This window comes from Lates calcarifer, linkage group LG2, assembly GCF_001640805.2.
Source record: "Lates calcarifer isolate ASB-BC8 linkage group LG2, TLL_Latcal_v3, whole genome shotgun sequence".
NCBI lineage: Eukaryota > Metazoa > Chordata > Actinopteri > Centropomidae > Lates > Lates calcarifer.
Window position 1 is genome coordinate 9613651 of NC_066834.1, and position 25038 is coordinate 9638688.

Genomic DNA, 25038 nt, shown 5'->3' on the forward strand with positions numbered 1-25038 from the left:
AAGTATAAAGTAACATAAAATAGAAATACTCGAGTATAAGCGCCTCAGAATTGTACTTAACTGCAGCCTTGAGCAAATGTACTTAGTTACTTTGCAGCACTGTCTAAAAGTACACATGTAACCCTAAAAACATGCAAGGTATTTGCGCTTTTCCTTCCATACTGAGTATCTGCTAGCATCAAGAAAAGCATTGCCCCAGGACAGAGAGAAAAAAAAAAAAACTCAGAAACGTGTAAGGTGGCCGGGGTGGAGTCAGCAGCAGTTCCCAGCCTCACTTACACAGTCCGTGAGCTCAGCACTGTGATTTCTCTGCTCTGCGGCTTCACTTCGGCTGCCGGAGAGGTTTTTTTTTATCAGAGGAAAGTTGAATGAAAACAGACCACGTTTAGGATTATTTACCCAGACATTTTCATTTTCATTCCTCCATACCGTCGGGCGATAGGACAAACGGCAGGTAAGTGAGAGCCGGAAGTGCTCGGTGTTGTTAGCCTCACGCTGCGGTGGCTGCCGCATCGGCCAGACGGGGCGGCGTTATTCTCGTCTTTTGCGACACGGCCGAAGATTTAACCAGCTTTCTATGAACGCTTAGTTAATACACAAGTTTTTAAAAGGTTGTTGTGGTTTTGTAAAGTTGGTCGCTTTGATAAAACAGGTCGTTTTCCTCCCAGCTTCAGCAGCAGCAGCAGTAACTTTAGCGTTAGCTTACACTGGCGAAGAGATGTGCTGTTCCAACGTTAGTTGAAAATCACCGAGAAAACATACAAAACTTTAATTTATCTGTGTGTATTGTTTGACAAAATAATATGTAATGAGGGTTAGTCTGTGTAATGAAAACAAACAAGCCTTATATGTGACTATTGCGGGCTTAAAAAGAGTTCAGAAACCACAAGAGGACGTTACTTTCCAGTGGTTTTTACACATGAGCTGCTTTTAGGACACAGTTGTATTTTCAATGGAAATGTTAAATTCCCTCTGTAGGCAGTGCTAGGTGATACACTTATCAATGACTGTATTGATATTTAACAATAAACCTATTTTTTTTATTACGCTCGGTATAATTTTACTATAACTGCAGCCATAAGTCAATTAATCGATCAAGAAAATTGACTGAATTGATGATCAGTCACACATCAAAAGCAGAAATCTTGTTTTTCCAGCTGTACAGGTGTTTGAATTTGTCGCATTTCTTTGTTTAACGTGTGTTAATTGAATAACTTGAGGTCTTTGGACTGTTAGTCAAACAAAGCAAACAACCTGAGGGGCACTATGATTGACATATTTCACTGTTTCTTAAATATTTTATTATAACAAATGATTAATGGAGACAATAATAGAGAGACGAAAATAATGCAAATCAAATCAACCCTTTTTACAGAGCAGGTAGTCAGACAGCCTGGTTGCTGTGCCCCTGGTGCTTTCCAGTGTATCAGTGGAAAGCTGATGAGGTTACACAGGTGTGGTTTATTCATACTGTAAAACGTGACTCAGATCTTGGTCTCAGTTTAGCATGTCAGAGAAAAGGATATGTTCACACTGGCAGCAAAATTTGGCATACTCACATCCAAATCAGGTGACATGGTTTTTCATGTCTGGTCTAGCAAAAGAAGTGGGCCACCTCAGCTAAAAAAAAACAAAAAAAAACAGTCATTTCTTCTTTAGGGCTGAACTGATTAATCAATAAATAAATTAGTCAACTGAGATATTTGAGAAGTTGTGATGAGCATTTTTTTGCCATTTTTTTCCAATAGACAGTTGGGGAAAAAAAGAATCAACAGATTAGTTGATAATGAAAATAATAATTATTAGTTGCAGCTGTGTTTAAAAAATAAAGCATTATCCTGTAAGGAAAAACTGAAGCTGAAGAACTGTTTTGCACAGGAAATGTCATTTATTTAATGTGTGAATCAGGATCTGTGTGGCTCACCATCTCAGCTAAACAGTTTCCTTAGGAAAACCCTGAAACTAATACACGAAAATGTTTTTTAAAATCAGGCAATAGCTCCCAAGATGCTTATTGACTCTGATCAAAAAGACTGTGCAGAATCTTGATCTATTTTTATCCAGTAGCCTGGTTTGCCAACTCAAGATTTCAGTGCAGAAGGACACATTTATGAATAAAGCAGATTATCTAATAGCAGATGTGGTTTGAAGACCACAGTTTGAAGTTAGCCTCACATATTAGCCAAAATCATGTTGTTCCTGTGACTAAAGTTGTGTGCTCACAGCAGGAGAATACTTAATTGGAAATAGCACTCTGAAATAAGGCTGCCAGGAGCTGGCTGCTTGCAAAAGAGTCTGGTGCTTGGCTAAAAACTGTGGCCTGTAGATTAAATTTCACATTTTTAAAACCTTCTTTTTGTTTAAATATTGTTTAAATATTAAATTAATAAATCTTTATACTTTAGTTACTACTGTATATTCAGCAGTCTGGTTTGCAGACAGAACCAAAAAAAACATACACAAGGGAAATGCTACAAGCATCAACACACCAACTCTGTCAATGCTTTATTTACTTTTCAGTCATTTGTGATAACCTGTAAAACTAGCAGTGACAATTTGTAAAATTTGAAAACAATTTGAAAAATAACTTTTGGTTAAATCTGTGATTGATAATATGATATAAAACTGGTGGTTTGTGCTCATAACTGCAGTTATTTAGCTTTTTTTTTTCACCAACAGATGAAAAATACCTTGTGTACATTCACCTAACCGTCTGAAACACTTAAATAAATCTGTTTGCTTAAGTACATGATAAAAACCTTTCTGGACCTATTCCAAGTATTTCACCACAGTAATCTCCTAAGGCAGACGAGACAGCTCAGTTTATGGTGAGTGTGTCAGACAGATGATACATATTGACTTTATTTACCAGGCAACACATCTTGTTTAACATGCCCTTGAGTAAAGATATCACATTCAGAAATAAGCTAATGAGATGATCTTCTCGTTTCCAAAGATGGAAATTACCTGTTCTCCAAAATGAAGTCCTCTGTGCAGAAGGGATGTTTCTTGTACACATTTTAAACAAGGAGCTCCTTTTCTTGACTCAGCTGCTTAAGTAAAAGAAGGCACTGTCAATTAAGTCTTGTTAGAGTTTAATTAACAGGAACACGCTAAAAGGGACCACAATAACAGATGGTCAACAGACAGAGCCCCGACATACTCACTCATTCATGCAGTGCAGTCCTCTGAATTGACAGTAGCGTATGAGGGAGTGGCGGAGGAGACGGGAGAGTCAGGAGGGGAGGAAGACTTTGATAAGAGGCAGTCAAAGGGCGAGTCTGGGCTTGACTGGCAAGTCAGCCAAGAAAATTGTGGGTTTAAAAAAAAAAAGATGTGAGGCTCAAGGAGCAGATATTACATGGATGCTGCAAGAAGCAAGTGTTATATGTTTGGATCTATAAATCTTTAAAACTGGAGAGTCGTGTTTGACATTGTTGTGGTGAAGACAGTCTCAATTACTGTGGTTTAAGTACAGAGATTGTTGGGATGAATCTATGTCCATTCCTGTGAGTGACATTCTTAATCGTTCAGTGCAAGTTCAAGTAGTTGTCTTCGCTGCTCAAAATATTAATTTGCTCCTGAAGCGTTGGATGTTGGTACCAGGCACCAGAGAGAGGCGGGTGGTTATAATTTCCAGCCTTTGGCTGACTCTCAGCTCCTACTCAGTGCTTAGTCATGGATCTCTCTGCATACACATGAAATAACTCAGCTCACTGATTCTGCCTACACTGCTGATCTGATGCTTACTCCCCCACGGTCTGCATTAGCCCTGTAACATCTCATTTGTTAAAAGCATCTCACAATAGCAGGGAGGCTACCTTTTTATTTGGTGCTCTAATTCTGTATCCTCTAAGCAAACTGCCATGCTCTTAATTTTGCTTATTTCTGTTAGGGTTTAGAGTTCTTAAATATGGCCAGGGAATCATTGAGGTATCATTCAGTCTGAGGAATTGTGAATTGTATTTTTCCACAACTAAAACAAACAACAACAACAAAAAAAAAATCATGTATCATTTGAGAAAATAATGAGTAGATTATTCAGTGTTTGGTGTAGCCCCAATTCAATTGAGTATTCTTGACTCTTTTTTTTTTTTACCTTTAACTGCTTAAAACATACTGTTATCTGTAGTTCCAGACACTTAATGGAAAATAGATTTTTTTTTTACATTTGGACAAAATAGTAGGGCTGGGTCAGACTTCAGTTCTTTTTGTTACAGATCAAAATGTGTCTTTTTCACCTTATCAAAACTGACAATTGAGGAAAGCTGCCATCAAATGCTCTTCATAATCTGTACTGTTTCTTACTTATGAAATGATTTTAGTTTAGAGGTTGATTTTTACCTTGTAATTAGGCAACAGTTTTGTGCAACAGCTTGTGTTTAAACAACCATTTGGGTTTCTTGTGCGTTGACCAGAAAAGGATTATTTCTAATCAAAGGAGGAATTAAAAAAAAAGCTTTGTTTCAGTACTGGCACCAACACTTTGGAGTATGATATTGGCACCAGTATCAAACACATTTCAATCCATACATAATGCTGGCAGTAAGGAGTTTTTATATGCTGTATAAACAAGGTACCAGTCACCACAAGAGTTGTTTGTATATATTTACCATCACATTCCTTTGTGAGACAGCTCAGGATTTTAGTTCACTTAAAAGACTCCTACTGTACGATCCTGTCAAAAAAACTGACCTTAACTCTGTTGTCTTTTGCAGCATGGGAGTTTATGAAGAGAAAAAAGAAACATGTGGAACCATCTGCCTGAAATACCTCCTGTTTACTTTCAACTTTCTCTTTTGGGTAAGTTTCCTCTCAGGCAGAGCTGAGCCTGCACGAAGGACTTAATTGCCAAAAGTGTTCGTGCTGGTCTGAAGTGCTCCTCAAGCAGCTGCATGCTTTGGGCAGAGATTTTACAAAATGCAGGCGTGTCCTACAACATTTAGATTTGGGTTGCGTAACTTTTAATACCACCTGGGTTGGTTTTGCCATCACTGTTAATGGTTCTAATAACATTTTTTCCACAGAGTTAATTGCCGAGACATTGGAGCACTGTGAGGTTAAAAAGAAGTCAGGCAGGGAAAGAAACACAAGCAGTTTTAAACAAACCCCCAGTTAGCCAAACTTACTGTGTTTGGAGAAGAAAAAAAGGGAGAGCAGTGAAATGATTTGCCAAGCTGACCACTGTAATGCTGCCTTTAAGTAACCTCAGAGGACAGAGCTGGGAATGACGTCGTGCTGAGTTGACATTGTACCAATACAAGTTGTTTTTTTTGTTTTTTTGCATTGGATGGGGGAAGTGGGGTTTGCGCTAACCAGGTTAGCCATTGTTATAGCTTTACTTTATGTGGTAAAAATGGTTACATCACGTGGTTAAAAAATGGCTAAAATTTCAGACTAGAAACTTGGAAGCTTTGACTTCCCAGTAAAATCCAAACCGTATTGAACAAAATTTTCCTGTGAAGTATCTACCATCAAGTTGGTTGCAGCGAAGAAGTACGCTTCTTAAATAACAACTAAACAAATTGGGTTTTGAGATAATAGGACTCTCATTTGATTGGTATGAAACCATGAACTTCAAATGATTTCAAAATGACACACTCAGTAGATTAATTTTGATTGATGTGGATCATCCACACTTCAGTTTAGATGATTTGATAGTTACTGTAGAGATCAACAGGAGTAGTCTGAGGTGTTTTTCACTGAAATTGGGTTAGAGTTTGGTTAAAAACTTTTTTTTACCTCACTTCCAGACCTGTGCCTCTGTTTTGAAGTGAGCTGTCTTGCATGACTTGGCAGTATTGGCAATGGTTCTGATGTGTGCCAAGTCCACTGCTTAAATCCAAAGAAAACAAATCCGCCTGACTGATGTGTTAGAATAAAAGAAGCCAGGGGGTTCAACACGTCATTCATCAGCCTAAAAAGCCAAAACTGTGATATAGAGTAAAGTAGAAACAATTCAGGAAAGGGGAGGATATTTCAAGAACAAACAAAAGCTATGAAATACAGTGTTTTCTCTCTCTACAAAATGGCAGGAATATGCACGCACATACTGTGTCCTCATATTGACATGAGCAATTTTCTTTTTACATGTACTAAAAAGGAAGAATTAGTTGGTAAAACTCTTTCTGAACCCTTCAACAGAGCGTTTTTGTTCAGGCGATGGATAAATGCCTGCTGCTTTTTCCAGTTCACATTATCACAGCCAAGTTGCATTCTTTTACAGAGGACACAGAAGATGCATTCAAAGCCTTAATTCCTCAAAACTTTCCAGTGTGAAGAAGAATGTAGGAGGAAAACACTACAAATATCTGACTTCAGAATTTGGATGTGCTGTGTAAAAATAAAGAGTCGGACATCAGTGTGGCAGCCCTGCTGTCAGCAAAGGAAGGGTGTCTGTCTCATTCTCACTCATTCCCTGTGTGAAATCGCACTCACAGCTCTGCCCATATGTGATAATCATCTGTCTGCCAAAGAATCACGTCTCTTAAGTTGGCAGACAAACAGTGCTGAGCCTTTTTCAGTGGCAAATGCCGGAGTTACAACCATATGGATATTTCAGGACCAAATCAAATCTTTTGACCTTTGCCTTTGCAGCTATTTTCATAGTCTCTTGTGATTATTAAATTATTTTTTATCCTCACATACTTTAGTGTAACCACATGCATCACAGCTAACAAAATAAACATACTGCAACAATATAAAGTATTTTGCTGAGTGGCAGCTGTTCATTTATCTGAAGAGTAACATATGGTCACAATGTCCTGTTTTCTATTGGTTTACTGTTGTTTTTTTAAATCAGATTTTGAGGAGGACTGAAGACCCCAAATTGAGTTAAAAAAAAAAAAAAGTGAATGCTTATTAGATATATTATTTAGCACAGTCAGGCATTACAGGTGTTTCAGTAGGATGAGATGGAGTTTGTATTTTCCTTCTTTTCTCGCTTTTTTGTGGTGTGTTGTGCAGCTCATGTAGGCTGCGACTGGGATGTGTGATGAGTAATATTAGTAAATCTGGTGATTTATTAAAACAATAGTGAAGTATTTGTTTGGCTTATCAATATAAAGTATAAGACCTTGAGAATTAATTTTGGATAATGTTATTTTCAGTGTTTGCATTTGAAGTAGAGTACGGCATGATCCTCCTATCAGGTTTTAGGTTGATGTTATTTATGGTTTTGTGATCAATGACCTTTTAATTGTCAGATCACAATCGGATTCAAGCATCAAATTCTGCATTTTAGATAAAATTGATTGATAAGATTGACTTGTAGATGGAAAATAAACTTGAATGGCCATCAGGCCTCAAATACACATAGTATTTGAGGTCTGAAGGCCATGATATACCTAAAGATATATTTAATACGTGATCAGCGCAACAAATACAGCAATTAATCAACATTCATGAGAGAAGGAATGTCCCCTCCTCATCACTGTACCTTTAAAAAACTATGCAGTAACAGTAGTGTTATCCAGCTGATACATGACATAAATTCACTCTATTTATTCTAATTAATTTCTGGTATCAGTTTCATCTGTTACGGTTATTTCCCTACTTTCCATTTGTTTTTATTTTTTTTGATATGATGTTGACATTTTAGAGCAAAATCCAATGTTGTCCCCTCAGTCACAAGTTAGAGTTGAAGAACTGCAAACACCATATTTCCAAGTACAAGAAACCTGTACCTGTAGGTACTTAAACCTGTAGGTCTCATAAATGGACAAATGACACAACATCACATTTACTTCAGGGTCCTTTACTCTCAAATGTTCCAGTTGTTACCTCTTTGTGCCACCAGGGGTTGCCAAAGTTTGAATTTCCCAGCTCTCAATTACCTTTGGAGGGGACTCACTAATTCCTGTCATTCATTCAGTTTTAACTGCAGGTACAGATACAACAATCATGATCACCTCATGGAGGTGGTTACTGCAAAGACTGGACTGCATTCTACTTAATTCTGTGGTTTGCAGGGGCAGAATCTTAATGCAGGTAGCAGGGTGTTTTTTAGGGAGTTGTGAGATGCTTTATTTATTTAAAAAAAGAGCGGGAAATTAATTTGTGATATAAAATGATCAAGTGTTTCTTTTGACTCAATCTCTAAGAAGTAAACAGAAATGTTTTAATTGAACTGTTTACTTGTCACATGCAGCCTGCTGTGACATGGGAGTCATGTGTAACTGTTGTTTAATGTGGTCACGAGCAAAAACACTGAGGATCACTAACTTTTCTGATCAGATCTGCTGCAGGCATCTAACATTAACTTAATGTACAGACTGCTGTGTTATCAGGTGGAAATGAGAATTAAAACAAAACATACTTAAATAATGAACATGCACTCTGTTGGAACAGGAGGTAATATAGCTAATTGCTGCATCTGTTGAAGCACTGTTGTTAATTTTTAAAATAGTCATAGTAAATGAAGAGTTTTGATTGAAATTGAAGCTGGACACTGTTGTTCTGTGGGTTTTTCTGCCACCCTGTTTCTGGGTGTGGTACAGGCTGACTCAGTATCTAGCTTCTGTGACCATCATCTTCCCTTATAAATTAAATCTAAATTAGGCAGGCGCTCAGATCGACAGCTTTGGCACGACGACAGATTTCTGTTGCAGTGCTGCACCATCTGCTGACTCCTCATGGTAACATCATATTGACTTAATTCACCTCATATTCTCTTTAATTGTTGGCTCAGATAACGCTGAAGACATTGGACTGATTGTAGTTATATGATGGTTTTTAAGGCATTGATTTTTATGTTAGTCTGTCCTGTGGGCTTGTAATCCCTCAGACTTAAAACCATAAGGTTGCTGTAAAGTCCTGCATCTCAAAACCTTTTTAAAACAACTGGCAATTTTGTATAACTATAAGACATGCAACAAAGTATACAGGCTGCAACTAACAACATTTTTTTTTATTGATTAATTTGCCACTTTTCTACATCATTTGTTTAGTTTATAAAATTTTAAGAAAAGTCTGAAATAATGCTATTTCTCAGAGCACATAGTGATGTCTTTAATTTGTTTAGATACTTGTGTCCAACAGTTCAAAACACGAAGATATTAAATTAGCTGTCCTTTATGACAAAGAAAATTCTCAATTGTTTGAGAAGCTGAAATAACTGGTAAGAGCAGTGGTTCTTATCAATTAATTGACTAATTGCTGCAGCTATAGTTTAGATTTTTATCTAACAACCCTTTCGCAGTAGCGGTGACAGCTGTGGATTACTGACCTGAGAAGCTCGTAATTATCTTTCAGCATAAACTGATTCAAGATGAGATTATCTTGTGTGGCAGCAGTGGGTCGTTTTTATCAGTTCACATTCAACCATTAATTCCAGACTCCTCCTTCATCACTTTGAAACTCACTTGGGTGATAAATAATTTAAAGCTTTTTGTCATTCTCAGGTTTTTGTCTCCTCAGTGTTGTACAGCGAGCTGTTTCAGGGACCAGAGTCGTGGTCCTTGTGTCTGTTCTGAGTTGGACTCTTGATCATGTGCTCTTCTCCCAGTTGGCAGGGGGCGTTGTGATGGCGGTGGGTGTTTGGACCTTGGTTGAGAAGAGCGACTACATCAGCCTTCTCTCCTCCAAGACCTATGCTGCCTCCGCCTACATACTGGTCCTGGCTGGAGCCATCGTCATGGTAACAGGCGTGCTGGGCTGCTGCGCCACCTTCAAGGAGCAGAGGAGACTGCTGCGAGTGGTAAGAGATCACATCAGGGCAGAGAGATAATAGAAGCTGCACATTTGTGAAAGTGTGTGAAACAGAAATCACTTGGGCTGTGTAACCTTAACAAAATGAAACCAAAATCAACACGATGGGCAAAACCTCACTAAGTTGATATTTTTTCATTTGCATTAGAGCTGCAGTTAACAATGATCTTCCCTATGGATTAATCAGCCGATTATTTACTAGTTGTTTTAGTCTATGAAATCTCAGATAGTAGTGAAAAAGGCCCATACAAACCTCCTGGCAAACTGGCAGAAGTATTAGAGATTTATCATTCAAGAGTCAGAATTTACTCTCTTCAGGGAATGTACTCATCTGAGACTTCGTCTGTCTTCTTATCTCCTGCCTGTTACACTGTTTAACATTGAATAGTAAGTTGTATACTGGCAGACTTTATACTCCGTTTCTCTCTAGCCAGATGGCTAAACGCGGTATTATTGGAAGAGGCGAAACATTTTTCACATGTGGTGATACTGAGCAGATGTGAAGTCACAAAAAAACTTTCATATTAACATCTAGTGTAGAAGCAAATGTGTGAACATTTAAATAAAAATTCTACTCAGCATACTCAGAAAGACTGACTGTGAACAAAATGTCACTGAGAACAAGCAGGATGTACTTTGTTCTTGGCATGTAAATGGATTTTGTTTAAGCTAAAAAGTAAATGTGCACATTGTATACAACTTATAACAAGTAATGGTGTGTGGTGCCAAACACACATGTGCTGAAAACCAGTCAAGGCCAAAGTGTCAGACAAAACAAAAACTTCATTGGTGAGTCTGTGTCCAGTATTTTGATTTGGCACAGCTCAGGGTTTTTCCAACTGGAGACACCTGCATGGCACTGAAAACAGCTCAAAAGTGCACTCATAGACACAAACACTGCACTGTTCACACTCTCATGCACAAACACACACTGCTCAGGCCTTTCGACCACACATTTCAACATGGTAAATTTATACAGGCACATCACTGTGGGCGTAGCTCAAATGGTTGTGTCTTATAAGCTTTGCCAGGACATGCGTCATCTTTGGCATCATCCACTTTTTCGCCGGAGACAAGTCCACAAGAATTCGGCACAGCCAGATATTTTCAGCTTGAGACATGGCAGATGCCATTATACAGCCAGATACCACAGGTGGATTTATGTGAGAGAACAATGACGGCATCTCAAACAAAGTTGTGGCACATGTAATTAATTACCATTTTAACTTTTATCACGAAAAACAAGAACAAACATTGTTGTGGTTATTTTTGGTCAAATTATGTTCTAACTGTTTATGTGATGCTCATAGTCTCTTGTGTTATTTTAACAGACAACAGCATGTTCTCTCAGTCTTTTAAATACTTAAAATGACTGAAATATCTAACAAAAACATACTTTTAACTGTGAACTCCCATGTAAGTTTGGAACATTTGTGCATATACGAATGAAAACTGTAGTCAGAAAATCTAGAAATTATCACTCAAAGGCAAGTGGAGTTGCTGTTTTATTCAGACTGGCAACAATACAAGCTTCACCCTAACCAATCATCTATTATATCCTTGTGTGTTGTTGGGGAGGAGGGTTAAGAAATTGTAGACAGGCTGTCAAGAGCATGTCAAACCAACAGGCGGTGATATAATTGTAACACCATGTTTTTGCCAGAGAGCACTCTGTCATCCTGTTGGTCAACGTGAAGGAATACTTCATATGAGATGTCACACTAGGCAGGTAAATACAAAAAAATTGGCGTTTGCCTTAAATCAGGTTGTTCAGACGCCACGTCACTGTTCTTTGATTATGTCACACTGCAAGGCCGGTTTGTTTATAAAGGATAGAAATGATTTTTAAGAAAGTGTCTGTTGCTTTTCTTCACATTGAAAAACACTCAGATCTGGATATTGACTGCAGATTCCCAGGGCCGCCAACGTGGCTCTAAAAGATAACTGAGAACTCTATAGATCTGTACTCAATAAATGGCATCCCCACTATGTCCAGATTATTTGATTTAAAACGCAGCACTTGTGTGTAAATCGAGATGTGCGCATCATCTCTTGTCTTGCGTGCCATGTAGTTTTGAAACGCTCTGTGCATCCTGAAGAGCTGAGATTAGGGCAATGAATCACAGTGAAGGAATGAACTTGTCGGCAAGCAGAGATGCTATCGAGATTGTTAAAGAGGAGAGAGCGAATATAAGGGCGGAGGTGTGGAGGGGCAGAGGAGTAGATCAATTGTTTTCCTGTATGTGGTGAGTGCCTGGTACCTGCTGGGAGTACATGAGAGCAGCGGTGATTGGAGACACTGTCCTGTAACCCAAAGGTCAACAAGTTCTACCACAGAAAAGCTGATACAGCCGTAGCATCACCAGCTGTAAGGTTTAAATAAAGTGGCTGCGGTTCTTTTTTTGATTAAAGGGAAGGCCTTATCAGACTTCTTCTCCGGCTGTTGATGTTTTCACTGTACAATGTATGAGAGAGGTCAGTAAGACAAAGGAAAAAAAATGAGGAAAACTCTCCCAGTGGAAGAAGGGTGTGGTGTAGTGTGTGTCTGCAAACACACAGCTTCATTGTTTTGTAGGAGAATAGTGACAGAACAGTGTAATGACTCAGGGAGAGGAGGGAGAAACTTTTTCCTTCCAAATGACGGAGCCAAATGGAAAGCAGTCCTAACAGAGGTTGGATCCACCTGTGGAGAAACTGACTTCATGCAGTTCGACCAGACACATAACAAGTCTGAGTGTGTCTCAGTCTCCTCTCTGCCTTTCTCTTTAGTTCTCTCTCATTCTTTCTATCTCTACATGTCTCTGTCTTTACCTGCTTTTTGTCTTCCCATGCTTGTCCCTCTCTTTCCATGCCTTTCTCTCAATTTAATGAAAAAGGATTCTCAACAAGAAAGTTACAAATTAAATTGATTGTAGAAAAAATAAACACAGGTGAAGTAAGTAAAGTGAAGTAAAAAACATCAGGTGCTCTTCAAGGATAGGGCGGCTGTCCACCTTACTTATTTAGGGAAGTTACTGGTATTGTTTGACAGTCAAAAGGGAATCTGACGCATCTATTCAGTCATGGATATAAAAGCAACACGGTTTGACTTACAGTCTTCGCTAGGGTATAAAATATAATGAGATAAAGCTATGCAATTTAAAAACCTTTGAAGGTTGTCATTGGACAAGGTAACATGGCAGATGTGAGACATGACCCTTAAAGATACAAAGAATGACAGTAAGAATGTGCAGAAACCTGTATGATGGCAAAAGGGCAAAGAGTCAACACTAAAAAGGAAACACTAAAGGATATGAAGTCAGTAGTAGACACCAAAGCTCAAAAACTAATACAGCAACACCAAGATGAAGATACAATCAATAAATTAGATTTAAATTATTGTAATTATAATTATGTAATTTGTGTTCATTTATGAAACATGAAAAACAATTATGATAAAATATCAATAACATTTGTCCCATTTCATACAATAGTCAATTAGACAAAATAAGACAAACAATCAAGACAATAATCAGCAGATTAACTGATAATTAATTGATTTCAAATTATTATCATTTTTACTTCAACTTCATCAACCTATAAATATGTCAAATGCTCTTCTGAAGTACTCATTCCACTTTCTGTCTCAGTCTGTCTGTCAGTGTCTCTCAGCTCCTGTATTTGTTTTCCATTTCACTTTGGTTTTTCTTATCTAACTATATTTGTTGCTTCTCTTTCCTTCTATTGAATTTTATTTATCTGAGGCAACAGGCTGGTGGAGCTGTAAAGGTTAAAGAGATCGCTGCTTCATAGTTCATTTCTGTCAAGCTGCTCAGCTTGCAGCTGGTCTGCTCTGCAACCTGACGAGGAGTCTTTCATGACTTCGTTATGATCATTGCTTGTGAACCTTAAACTGCACAGCAAAGTTTCTTAGGACAATGTTATCAGCTTCAGCTGGGGTAGAAGAGCCAGATAAAATGTTCTGGGTACAATGTTGCGTGAAAAATTATATTAAGATATATTACTGCTCATTTAAATCAATTTCTCCACAGTGTCGTACAACACAAAAAGCACCAGATTGGGATGTTATTGTCTGTGTGTGTAAGTAAGTGTAAAGAAAATAGCCTATCTTTCTTCTAAAGTTTGTCTAGGTTACATGGTCCACAGCGTAGTGTTTGAAATCTGTGCACACCTTGTGTGTGTGTGTGTGTTTTGAATGCTTGGTGCATCTTGAAGAGTTGAGATTACAGCCATGAATCACAGAGAAGGAATGAACTTGTCACAAGTGAGGGGAAAGGAGTGGAGGGTGGAGTGGGGGTAGGGGTGGGGTGGGCCGCAAGAGATTGCCAAAGATGGAGAACATAATGGAGTTGTGTGTGTGTGTGTGTGTGCGTGTGCGTGCATGCGTGAGCGAGCGAGCGTGCGATATGCTGACATTATATCACGAATCAAAAGAAGCAAATTCATTGAATGACATCTTGTCACTACATCTCAGAAGCATTAGCATTTTTTACTCATTAGAACGTCTCCATCCAAAATCTTTTATTTATTAATTTCAAAATCATCCATAAAACCATAGCTGACATCTCTTTTTTATTCTTCCATGAATCTAACTAATTATCTTGTTTATTGATTTATTTATTTTAATGACATCCTACTGGATGTGCTGGCATTGGTGAGTTACGTGCAGTGTTTTCCTCTTATTTTGACATATTTGCAGTTTATTAGAACACATAGAGGATACAACAGCCCTTAACAAACCTCATATCATACCTCGTTGTATTTACTACAAGTGGGGTAATTTGGATTTTATTTGTTGCAACTTCTTCAATGTGTTGCTTCTTTTCTCTGTTTTATATCATTGTAAATTGAATATTACTGGCTTTTGGACTAATGTGTGGACAAAATAAGATGCTGAATAATTAACATTAATCTGAATAATTTGCAGTGTAAATAAGTACCTCTGCTATTGTCAGAAGAAATTAATATATAGCATTAAGCTTCTAGGAGAACTATCAGATCTGCTAGTTAAGACTGCAAAGGCAGCATATATAATGAGGGAAGTAATTATTTAACTGTTATCTAGTGAGTATGTTGATAAAGATACAAGATATGTCATGATCCGTCAGATTCAGCTCAGCAGGTGATTGACCAATCATATCAAGTTTTTACAAGTTGGGAAAAGTACAGGCAAACAGCTAAATCAGTCACAGGCAGGTGGGGATATGTGATGAGAAACGTGTTGCTCCACCACCAGTCAGCCAGTCTGAAGTTAGTTCCTGGACACACATTAATAGAGTCTGCATCAAGTTGAAGTTAGCTTAAAGTTCCTATTGATTAGCCTTATGCGGCCACAGAGGTCCACCGTACAGCTAAAAGGTCACAGGCTGACTTCCTTCAAAAACCAACTACTGTTATCAGTCTGATTAAAGTCACCTTCAGTGTGACTCTGAACTCCTGCTTACACAGTAGTTGTGAAGGCAGCAGTACACTTCTAATGAAGTCTGAAATAGAAACACAGTCAAACATGGAGCCGCATACAAATGTGTGTATCCCCACCGCAGTTACATGTTGTTCCTTTATGTACACTTCATGCTGGCGGAGGAAAGAAGTTTCAAAAACAACTGCTGTGCAAGAGGAACACAAAAGGCCAAAGAAACTTCAGATACTTTCTAACAGCCTCAGCAGGATGAGTCTGAGTTCACCAGGAATTTAGATATTTTGCAGTTCAGCCAGGAAGCCTACACGCAGAACACTGTGGAGACTGAAGCCAATGCAGAGCTTTAAAAAAAAGAGTTTTGTGCACATGAACCTGCTGAGAATCATTTTGGCAGTAATTACCCTGTGCCATTAGGTCGCCCGGGACAAGAATGGCAGCTCAGACGTAAAATGAGTGTGTCTGTGAGAGAGGGGGTGTGCCTGAGATCATGAAGAGTACTCTGGAGTTACTGCAGTCAGTAATTCAGCCACCTCAGTCTTCACAGCCAACATCAGGTCCTCTGCCACCCCCCTGTACACTTTACTGTCCATGTGGGATCAGTCTGCAAAGGCTGTATGTGTGTGTGCGAAGAAGGGAGGGTAAGAAAAGCCACAGAACATAAAGGTAGAGTCTCAAATAAATGGCCTCATACTACTTCAGCTGTGATGGGTCTTTGTTGAAACTTGCTCAGTGGCTGTGTGTCAGGGGTCACACAACTTGTGTGTTGTTTTCCACTTGCATTCTTGTTCTTCCTGTGTTCATACATTAATTATTTATTTGTGAGCGTTGAAAGGAGGCCAAAGAGAAAGTGACTGTGTCAGGGGTCCCACAGACCAAAGAGCCAGTTATCGTCAGGGAGGCAAACCACGATTCAGATTTCAAGGGGCACATGTTGGCTGTGTTTAATTGTGTAATTGCAAAGGTTTGTGGGTGTTACTGTGGGTTTTGCAGAGACTAAGAGCCCATTATAATCTATTGCAGGTAGCTCAACAACTAGGTCAAACTGATTATGTTGGAAATCAAAAGTGTTAACAGTCCGAACATCCACGCTGATGACGGAGTGGAATGTAATGTGACGATGTAATGTAATCGCACCTTTCTACAGCCGGCCAATCAAAGCATGAAGTGGCTGTGAACGCTGGGTTGTCTGTTTCAGAAAGTTACAGAGATTGTCAGGTGAGGAGAGGGGGTTTCTGAAGCTATCCAACTACTCGACAAGCACTTCTGACAGAGCACACTGGCCCTTCAACCTCAGCTAGGTGTGGGTAGGTGTGATGTCTTTGATGCTGCCTGATACCATAGTGCCTATCAGAAAGTGTGGAAAGAGCATGTTGTCAGAACTAGTGGTCTGTAAAAGCAGGATTATGAAACTGGGTTCAGTCACACTCCTGGTTTACCATCACAAGAAGCTCATTGTTTCATCTCATTTTCCTGTATGTGTGTATCTATGGTAAATCTATTGCCATGCTTCTCTCCAAACCCTCAACACATCATCAAAATGCATCTCCAGAGTCTGCTCAGCATTCAGACTCTGAGCCACTCAGAGATCTAATCAGCCAAAGCTATCAAATCAAAGACCACGTTCACTTTACCAGGCTGATTTGCTCTCTCTGATAGCAGCAGGCCAGACGAATTTGGGTCAAGGTTTTGGTCTGATAATATCTCTTCTTGTCTTTAATTCTGAGAAAACCTGGCTTGAAAAGCAGACCTTCCCTCTGACTCCTATGGGCCTGGTCACGAATCAGATACCGACGATAAACTCTGAAGAGCAAACCTCACTTAAAGGCACAGAGTGTGAGATGTGCCACTGAGCAGAGTTTTGACTTTTAATAAACTTACTAAGCAAAGAATGAATAGACACCATACAAAAGCACAGAGGAGTTTGATTTTAATTTGCTTAACTTACAAGCGACACTTGACAGGTTTGTGATCTAAGGTAGAAAGAGATGAGTCAAACAGCTCATGTTACATGCAGGTGCAGTTCAGCTCTTGAAGTGATAATGCAGAGAGTTTGAAGTTATTAACTTTTGTGGTATTTCTGTTTTCGGGAAATTGAGAATTGCACTGCCTGAGAAAATGGGCAACATCAGCCCTCATACAGTCATCCACCGTATGTGGATTTGAACTCGTCCAACACCCATCTTATTCATCTGATTTGACACCCTGACTACTACATCTTCCCCAAGATGAAGACTGAGCTCAGTGGTCGCCATTTTAACCATGATGATGACACCATAACTGCTGCGGACCATTTTCTCAGACAGCACTTTGCATAGGCAGTCAGAATGTAATTGTGAGCCTTGCTTGTTCTCAGTTACACCTTTATTGAATGGCTGTAGAAACGTACAGTGGACAGGCTTAATTTAATCTAATTAACATCTCAAGAATAGAACATGACCAGACCAGCTACTGTATTGTTTCTATTTTGCTCAAACTACCTTTTTAGCTGCTCTGCATGTATGAGTTTAAATGCCCCCACATAAATTCTTAGAGATACCTGTTGCTTCATCACCTCATTATCCACTAACTGTATTTTCTTCTCCTCTGTATTTCCCTGTGTCTACAGTACTTTGTCCTGCTGCTGTGTATCTTCCTGTTGGAGATCCTGGCTGGTGTCCTGGCGTACATCTACTACCAGCAGGTAATCCCCCAGTTTTTAAAATAGTATGCCTTATTTCCACAAATAAAGGCCAAATGTCCAGTAATGGCCCGGGGAGTGATCGACACAAACAAATAAAGGCTGTCCTTCAAATACAGATGGGGAAAAAAGATCAAAATGAGCCTTTGTACTAAAAAGTCCTGTTACCTTCTGTTCTTTAGGTAAATAAAGGCCCTGATGACTATTTGAGGAAATGAGATAGTCAAATATATTTTACAATGCATCCTGCGATTTGTATGCAGTTGAGAAATAATGGCAGACTAGATACTGATGTCAGTTGACTGAAAAAAACCCAAAAACGAAATGTAAAATCAGGCACATAGGTTAGGATTTGTTCTAAGTAATAATACAGTCTTAACTAAAATGTGTTAGCAGATTACAAAGGACAGGGAATGTTAGAGTGCCATTACTGTTTTTTTCTTCTAATACACATATTTTTGATCAGATCTCATCTATTATGTCACTTAATTTTTAAAAAGTTGTCACAGAGCTACCATAATACAGAAAATCATCACCTGATATTCAAGCCTGACATCTGTGTGTTCAGCAGCAATAATATAGTCTACTAAAAATTCAACAGAGTGTGCTTGACAAATGTTTTGTGCCTCCTGATCTGAGCACATAGTCAAAAGTGTTGTAATAAAACACAGACAACTGTTTCATTTCCCACATGGCATGTGCAGTGCTGCAATTTAACCACAACAAAACCAGCATGATAAATGAGATTGCAGGGAGGAAATATAAGACGGCCCATTAAAAATACAAATATCAGACTGACCGCATTACTCGTGGTACATTTAGTCCAAATGGAATGAAAAATGCCCCCAGTAGCACACATAACAAGGCTGAATGCACTGTCAGAATCATTTAAAAACATTTTATGTTTTTGAAATGAGGTTCACTCAAACAGAGCTGTTCTCACTAATTTCTCTCCACAAACAAAGAAATGAAGAACTCTACTGACACAGGTTAATTATTAAGGAGAGTAAAAAGACTGCTTAGCACTACAAAATGTGTAAGTGGGCAAGTGACTATCTTTTCATCTCATTCACCGTAGTTTATGTAAATCTTATCTCTTATCTAAACTAAAACTGACAACCACCCTCAGCACTTTTCATCTCTAACAGAGATGTTCTGACTGCTCTGCGAGCAGATTGCAAAAGAGAAGGTTTTTTCCTTGTGCAATATTAACCTGACATAGCTCTCCACCAGCATGGGTCCCACCCTGACTAGTTTGTTGGCTTGTAGCTCAGAAACAGGACTTTTCTCAGTCTAGAGGTGCACTGCTATCATTATAACTGCCTCATTCATAATACACAACTCGTCTGAACCCGAGCAGTCGCAGAGCTGCCTGGCTCTCTCCTGCTTCCCAAAGCCCTGTCTCCATCACTCAAAATCTCTAAAGCCACTACTCTCCTCTCCCACCACTCTTCATCCCTTGTTATTATTCCTCATTTCTTTCTCGGGTAATTTGCTTTTTATTTCAAGGTGCAAAACAATCTCATGAAACATGTCTGTAACTCTCTGACAAACACACTCTCCACAAGGGGGAGCTGTTTGGTCATCTTCAGAACAGATGTACTTGTGCCTACTTGCACCACCTACTGTAAAGGAAAGTAATAGCAGCAATAGTCTGCACCTGCTCATGTAAACTTGAGAGTGTTGCCTCCCTCAGGAAAAGGTAATAATTATGTGAGGTTTTGCTGTTAATACTTATGTTCAATATATCCACTACCCAACTAAATCTTATATCTTATATCTCAGGTTACAGACTTTGTTGACTTCTTTGACTTCCTACAGTTTTTATACAGCTATCACCAAAAGTATCCTCACTACATCTGTAAAAGCTTGGTACATAAATCTGAACACTTACACTTGCAGAAAACTGCAGCGTGTTGTCAACAGATCCTTCAAAATCATTGGCTTCCCACTCCCATCAGTTGAATCACTGTACAGTAAGCATTCAATCAAAACAGGAAATAAAATTATAACTGATCTGAAATCCAACTCTTGCATTTGATGCTCAGCTGTTCACTGTTTAGGGATATTGTGATTATAATTTATTCTGTGATATGTTATATCTCCCTATGTGCTGTGTAGGTGACATCACATTTTTTTTTTTTTTTAATTGATATATCAAAAACAAATTCCACTGACTCTAGTTTTGTGGTCATTAAAGTGAAATGAAGTAAACAAGAGGAATATGAATGATTTTACTGTGACCCACATTTATATTGAAGATATTTGGTAACAAACACACCCCCTTACTACAGCTCTGAAAGACATGAAGACTCACAGAAAATAACCTCATGTTTACAAAACCCTACATTTCGCAATTTTACACCAGCTATGAAAAATCCTGTAGCTATACCAGTCTTTGACGTCAGGTGGCACCAGTGTCAAATTAGCAGATGCTGTTAATTTCCCTGCTGGTAGGTGGCACACATTATCCTGTCATCACCGGCAGTTCTTAAACTGCTGCTACTGTCATTTCTCTTCATATTTGACGGTCCATGTTAAACTCAAACTGCAGGATCTGTGTGGCTCAGGAGCTGAATGATATAGGTCCAGCCTGATTTCACGGCCATGCAGCCATCACCTGAATGGAGCCTTGAGCTCATGTTTGCTTTTATTTGTATGTGGTTAATGCAGCGACACAATGCTGTTCACTCCCAACACCTGCTGTTTCTACTTATTGAGCCATTTTAAACCTTGAATTGCTGTTTTCATTTCACTGCCGCAGTGTGTCCCAGACTGTCAACAGGTACAATGAAAAGCTAAACTCTGTTTCCTCCTCCCCTCTTTTCTTCTTTGTCTTCACCTCCCGTCTCATCTCGCTCCATCCTCCCTTCCTCTCTTCATCATTCATTCTCTTGATATCTCCTTCACGCTTTGATTTACAGTGGGTTCCCAGCTGGCTTGTTGCCATAGAAACTGAGCCCCCCAGACCTCCCGCTCCTCCAGCGAGCGTTTTCTGCCACTGGTCTAGAGAACAAAAAAACAAAAAAAAACAAAACAAGACTTCTTCTGTCTTCACCCTGGCTTCGTCCTCGTCTGCCCTTCTGCTGTTAGAACTGTTGTCCATGACGTGTCATCGTCAGGGGAGCGATTAAATCCTGTGTGCTATAAATCTCACAAGTAGCAAAATCACCAGTTGCAACTAATTTATCACTAATGGTCATGCTCTGTTCTGGCCTGAGATGAGATTTTTCAGTTGCTATGTAGCGGGCTGCTAAGTGCATTTGTCTGTGTCTGTGTGTCTGAGCAGTTGAATGAGGAGCTGAAGCAGAACCTGAGGGAGACCATGATCAACAAGTATCAACAGAAGGACCATGAACACATCACCAGGGCTGTGGACAAGCTGCAGCAGGAGGTAAGCGTCTGCATATTAAGATGGATAGATGGATGGATGTAACTATCAAGTTTACAGGCACAGACTCTAATATGACTATAATATTTACTATTAAGAGTAAAGTCACACCCACTGTTTTTCTTTGACTCAAATTCACTGGAAAACTGGATGTATTTAGGTAGCTGTTTGCATCAATACCTTCATACTATGAATGAACCTGGGCGTCTTTTTAAAAGTCACATGGACTCACATGTGGCTTGTTCACTGGACACTGGAGTTTTGGTAACCTATCATCCCATCAGATTAGAGATTTTGGTGATGGGGGCGATTCAAAACAAATCCGATTTTTAGTCCCTCCGACTTCAGCTAAGCATGATGGACTTGTCTGCACTCTCTGGTGTAATTCACCTCTTTTGCTCATACCAGCTGACAGCACGTGAAGGAATGGATAAATCTGTGCTGCAGTTGAGACTTCAGTTGGTTTATATTTTATGCTTGGTTTTTCAAGAATGAGAAGCCCCTGGCTATCAGATGTCAACATTTATCCTTTATTCTTCCTTCTTAACTTTTTATTTTCTACCGTTTCCAGGCATTTGTTGGCTTTTGGTACACTTATACTTTTAGGAGTAGTTTGTGCGAATTTTGCTTATTCACTTTCCCTGCTGAGAGTTACCGAAGTTGAGAGGATAGAAACATTGTTAATGTTAGCGTAAAGACTGGAACTACCTAATCTGGCTCTGTCTGAAGGTAACAAAATCTGTTTTTTCCGAATTTGTTTTTTTCATTCGTACAAAGTTTCAAAATGTTATTTAGTGGTTTTATCGGCGGTTATGTGCCAGACTATTTCCTGATCTGAACTTGTTTGCAAGAGAATCAGCAGAAACTCCAGGACTCTTTACTGCTCCCAGACAAGAAACGCCCTCCCTATTTCCAGTCGTTATGCTAAGCTAAGCCAACTGGCATTTGCTGTAGCTTCATATTTACTTTACAGACATCAGTGGTATCAGTCTCCTCACATAACTCTCACTGAGAAAGCAAATAAGCCTATTTCCCAAAATGTCAAACCATTCCTTGTGCAAATTACACTGCGTTTTGTTTGTCCTTGCTTTAGTGAAGTGTTGTATTGATTTTGTTCTGTTGGTATAAAGCTGTTTCTAATGCTTATCTGTGTCTTTTTATCCTTTTTGCCACTATTACAATTACCTGTGAAGCTAAAGCATGTGTTTCCCTCTGTCTCCCATGTCAGTTCAAGTGCTGTGGGAGCAACAGTTCATCCGACTGGGCCACGAGCATCTGGATCCGCTCCAGCGAGTCAGCCCACAGGGTGGTGCCTGACAGCTGCTGTAAGACTCCCACAGAGTTATGTGGCATCAGGGACCACCCCTCGAACATCTACAAGGTGGAGGTGAGAGGATGAAGGGTGCTGTTGGGTGCCAATGGGGTTGAGTTCTCAGTGCGGGTGGCTTGATCAGTTGGTCTGTCAGGTCTCTGAGACTGTGTGGTGTGAGAGTAGCAGAGAGAGAAGAGCCAACATATCCAAACTATAGAAATAACATTTGTTTGCTGTGGGACTCCCACATTGGCTGATGCTACTTGAAGACAGACTTTGTTTTTCATTTAGGGTGGCTGCATTAGCAAACTGGAGAAATTCATCCTGGACCACCTGAAGATCATTGGAGCAGTGGGTGTTGGGATTGCCTGTGTACAGGTGAGCAAAGACACTTTACTTTTTCATCAACTTGCTTACACATGAACAGAGATTAAATAAATGTATATCCACAGAGATTGCAGTTTTACTAAATTATGTTTTCCTTCCCTTCCATCCAATCCCCAGATCATAGGAATGGTGTTTACATGCTGCCTATATCGAAGTCTAAAGGCAGAGCCGTACTAAGAGAAGCAAAAGAAGTAAAATGTTGGTGAAGGAGGTAATTTTGTCGCCACATGCCATACTCAAATAGCCCATAGGTTCTTTTCTTTGCCGTGTGCACAGGGGGAAGGAAAATTTGGCAAGGGATCAAATTGCACATCAGAGGATCTCATTTTGGTAAACAAAGGGTGGAAAAACACTACAAGGTTTCTTGAAGTAATTAGGCACTTAAATTGCAGTCTCAGCTACATCTTTAAGATCACAGCGCTGTGAGAAAAAAGCCTCTGAGAGAAACTGATGAGAATTGTAACTCGGATTGGTTTAAATTAGTGTGGGACAGCCTCCTTGGGACCAAAACATTGTAGTTTTCTTCCACTCTGATTCCCTCAATGTACATTTATGTGTGCCGACCAGGTGCTACACCTAAGAGTGGTGTAAAGATCAGTGGAGTAAAACTGGCACTTTGCAGAAAATGTTAATCCTGGTCGCAGCAGCAGCAGCAGCAGCAGCTTCTCTTTCCCAGCAGCACGGTTTAACAAGCCCACCTCTGGGGCCCTCTTCTACTGCAACAGCATTTTGTTTCCACATTAACTAGCCAGTCATGCTTTCTAAATCTTTGTTCGATAGCGGCCTTTTAAACTTTTGAACTGTTAGTTTTTTTTTATCATATTTTTTAAATGATGATTTTCTGTAACACCTGAGGTGCTTTCTTATGAACTATTATTTTTGCTTTTAATGCCTGATAAGTCTTCATAGTGACATGTCAGTGATTGCTCATATTTTAATCAAACTTAAGAAAGAACACATTATCACATCACATTATTATGCCATTTGAGTAACGCCAGCATTTTAACCCTGTATTGCTACTCTGCGGTGTAAAGGCTGATATTAATGAAGTGATTCTATGATTATGTTAATGATGCATACAAGCAGTGCCAATAATATTTCTCATAAGAAAGTGCCTCATGTTTTCAATTTTATTGTCTCCTTTTCTTATACGAGGGATTTATCCACCGATGCCAAAGTTGTCACCTGTAACTTTTTGGACCTACTGTATCTCTTCCAGCTTTATTCACTTGTCTACTGATGTCTCTCTTTTTTAGATTTGTTTTCTTAAATGAAGATTTTGTTTACTTTTCAATAGACCATAAATATATAATTGTATTTAACAAACACGTGGTAGAAAATAATAGTTTCTCACTGTTCGGTTATGATCTTTTCCTGTGTGCCTCAAAGACAACACTGAATTAATCTACTGTATTTTCGTCTTTGTGATAATCCAGGAATTATTTTAGTTTGAATAAACTGATTGATCAACAATACACTTCTGTCTCTGCTGTATTTGCTTTCCCAGCAAAACTCCGGGCAGCAGTTAGCAACATGAACATCGTAACAAGGAGATGCTATATTTTTAATTCCGTTAATAACTTTGAACAGCAGCAATGTACAAATGCTGAGCAACGTCCTTCACCTCGCAGTTATCAGGTCGTGTCATCCCAAAAACAGCCAAAATAAATCATTATTGTGTAAAGACAAAACCACGTGCCTGTAACCAGTGACCCTAACACAATTGGCACCAGCTTACAGGTGCATTAGTATATTAACCCAAAGTCAATTTCCTAATGTTACTGTACTGTGGTGATGTAGATTTGGGATGAGAGCCATATTCACAGCAGCTGCTGCTGGACTGTATTACCTATACCTATAGATACATTTCCTGTAATGGGAGGTATTCTGCTGTGGTGTACAAGGCTGGCTCGTTTGACCCCATCGTATTGTTGAGTGACAGCGCATCACTGTCATTATGGCAAACAGCAGCAGTTACTGCATGCAAACACAGGGAGGCAGCACCTGCCAGGCTTTCACCAACACAACACCACACTGATGAAAACAGCTGGTGAGAGTGTGTGCAAAACACCCAGAGGATATTGAGGATTACCCCCTCCCCAAACACACACACACACACACACACACACACACACACTCTTTAC

General features: G+C 39.3%; 1 protein-coding gene across 1 annotated transcript; it reads left to right on the forward strand.

Moving 5' to 3' along the window:
* Positions 1 to 240: 240 nt before the first annotated feature.
* Positions 241 to 24369, forward strand: LOC108887823 (CD151 antigen). The gene is made up of 8 exons (XM_018683409.1): positions 241 to 454; positions 4719 to 4803; positions 9506 to 9697; positions 17733 to 17807; positions 21094 to 21198; positions 22424 to 22582; positions 22799 to 22885; positions 23012 to 24369. Exons 2-8 carry the CDS (start codon positions 4720 to 4722, stop codon positions 23069 to 23071), a joined length of 762 nt encoding a protein of 253 aa, XP_018538925.1. The 5' UTR covers positions 241 to 454; position 4719; the 3' UTR covers positions 23072 to 24369.
* The last annotated feature ends 669 nt before the right edge of the window (positions 24370 to 25038 follow it).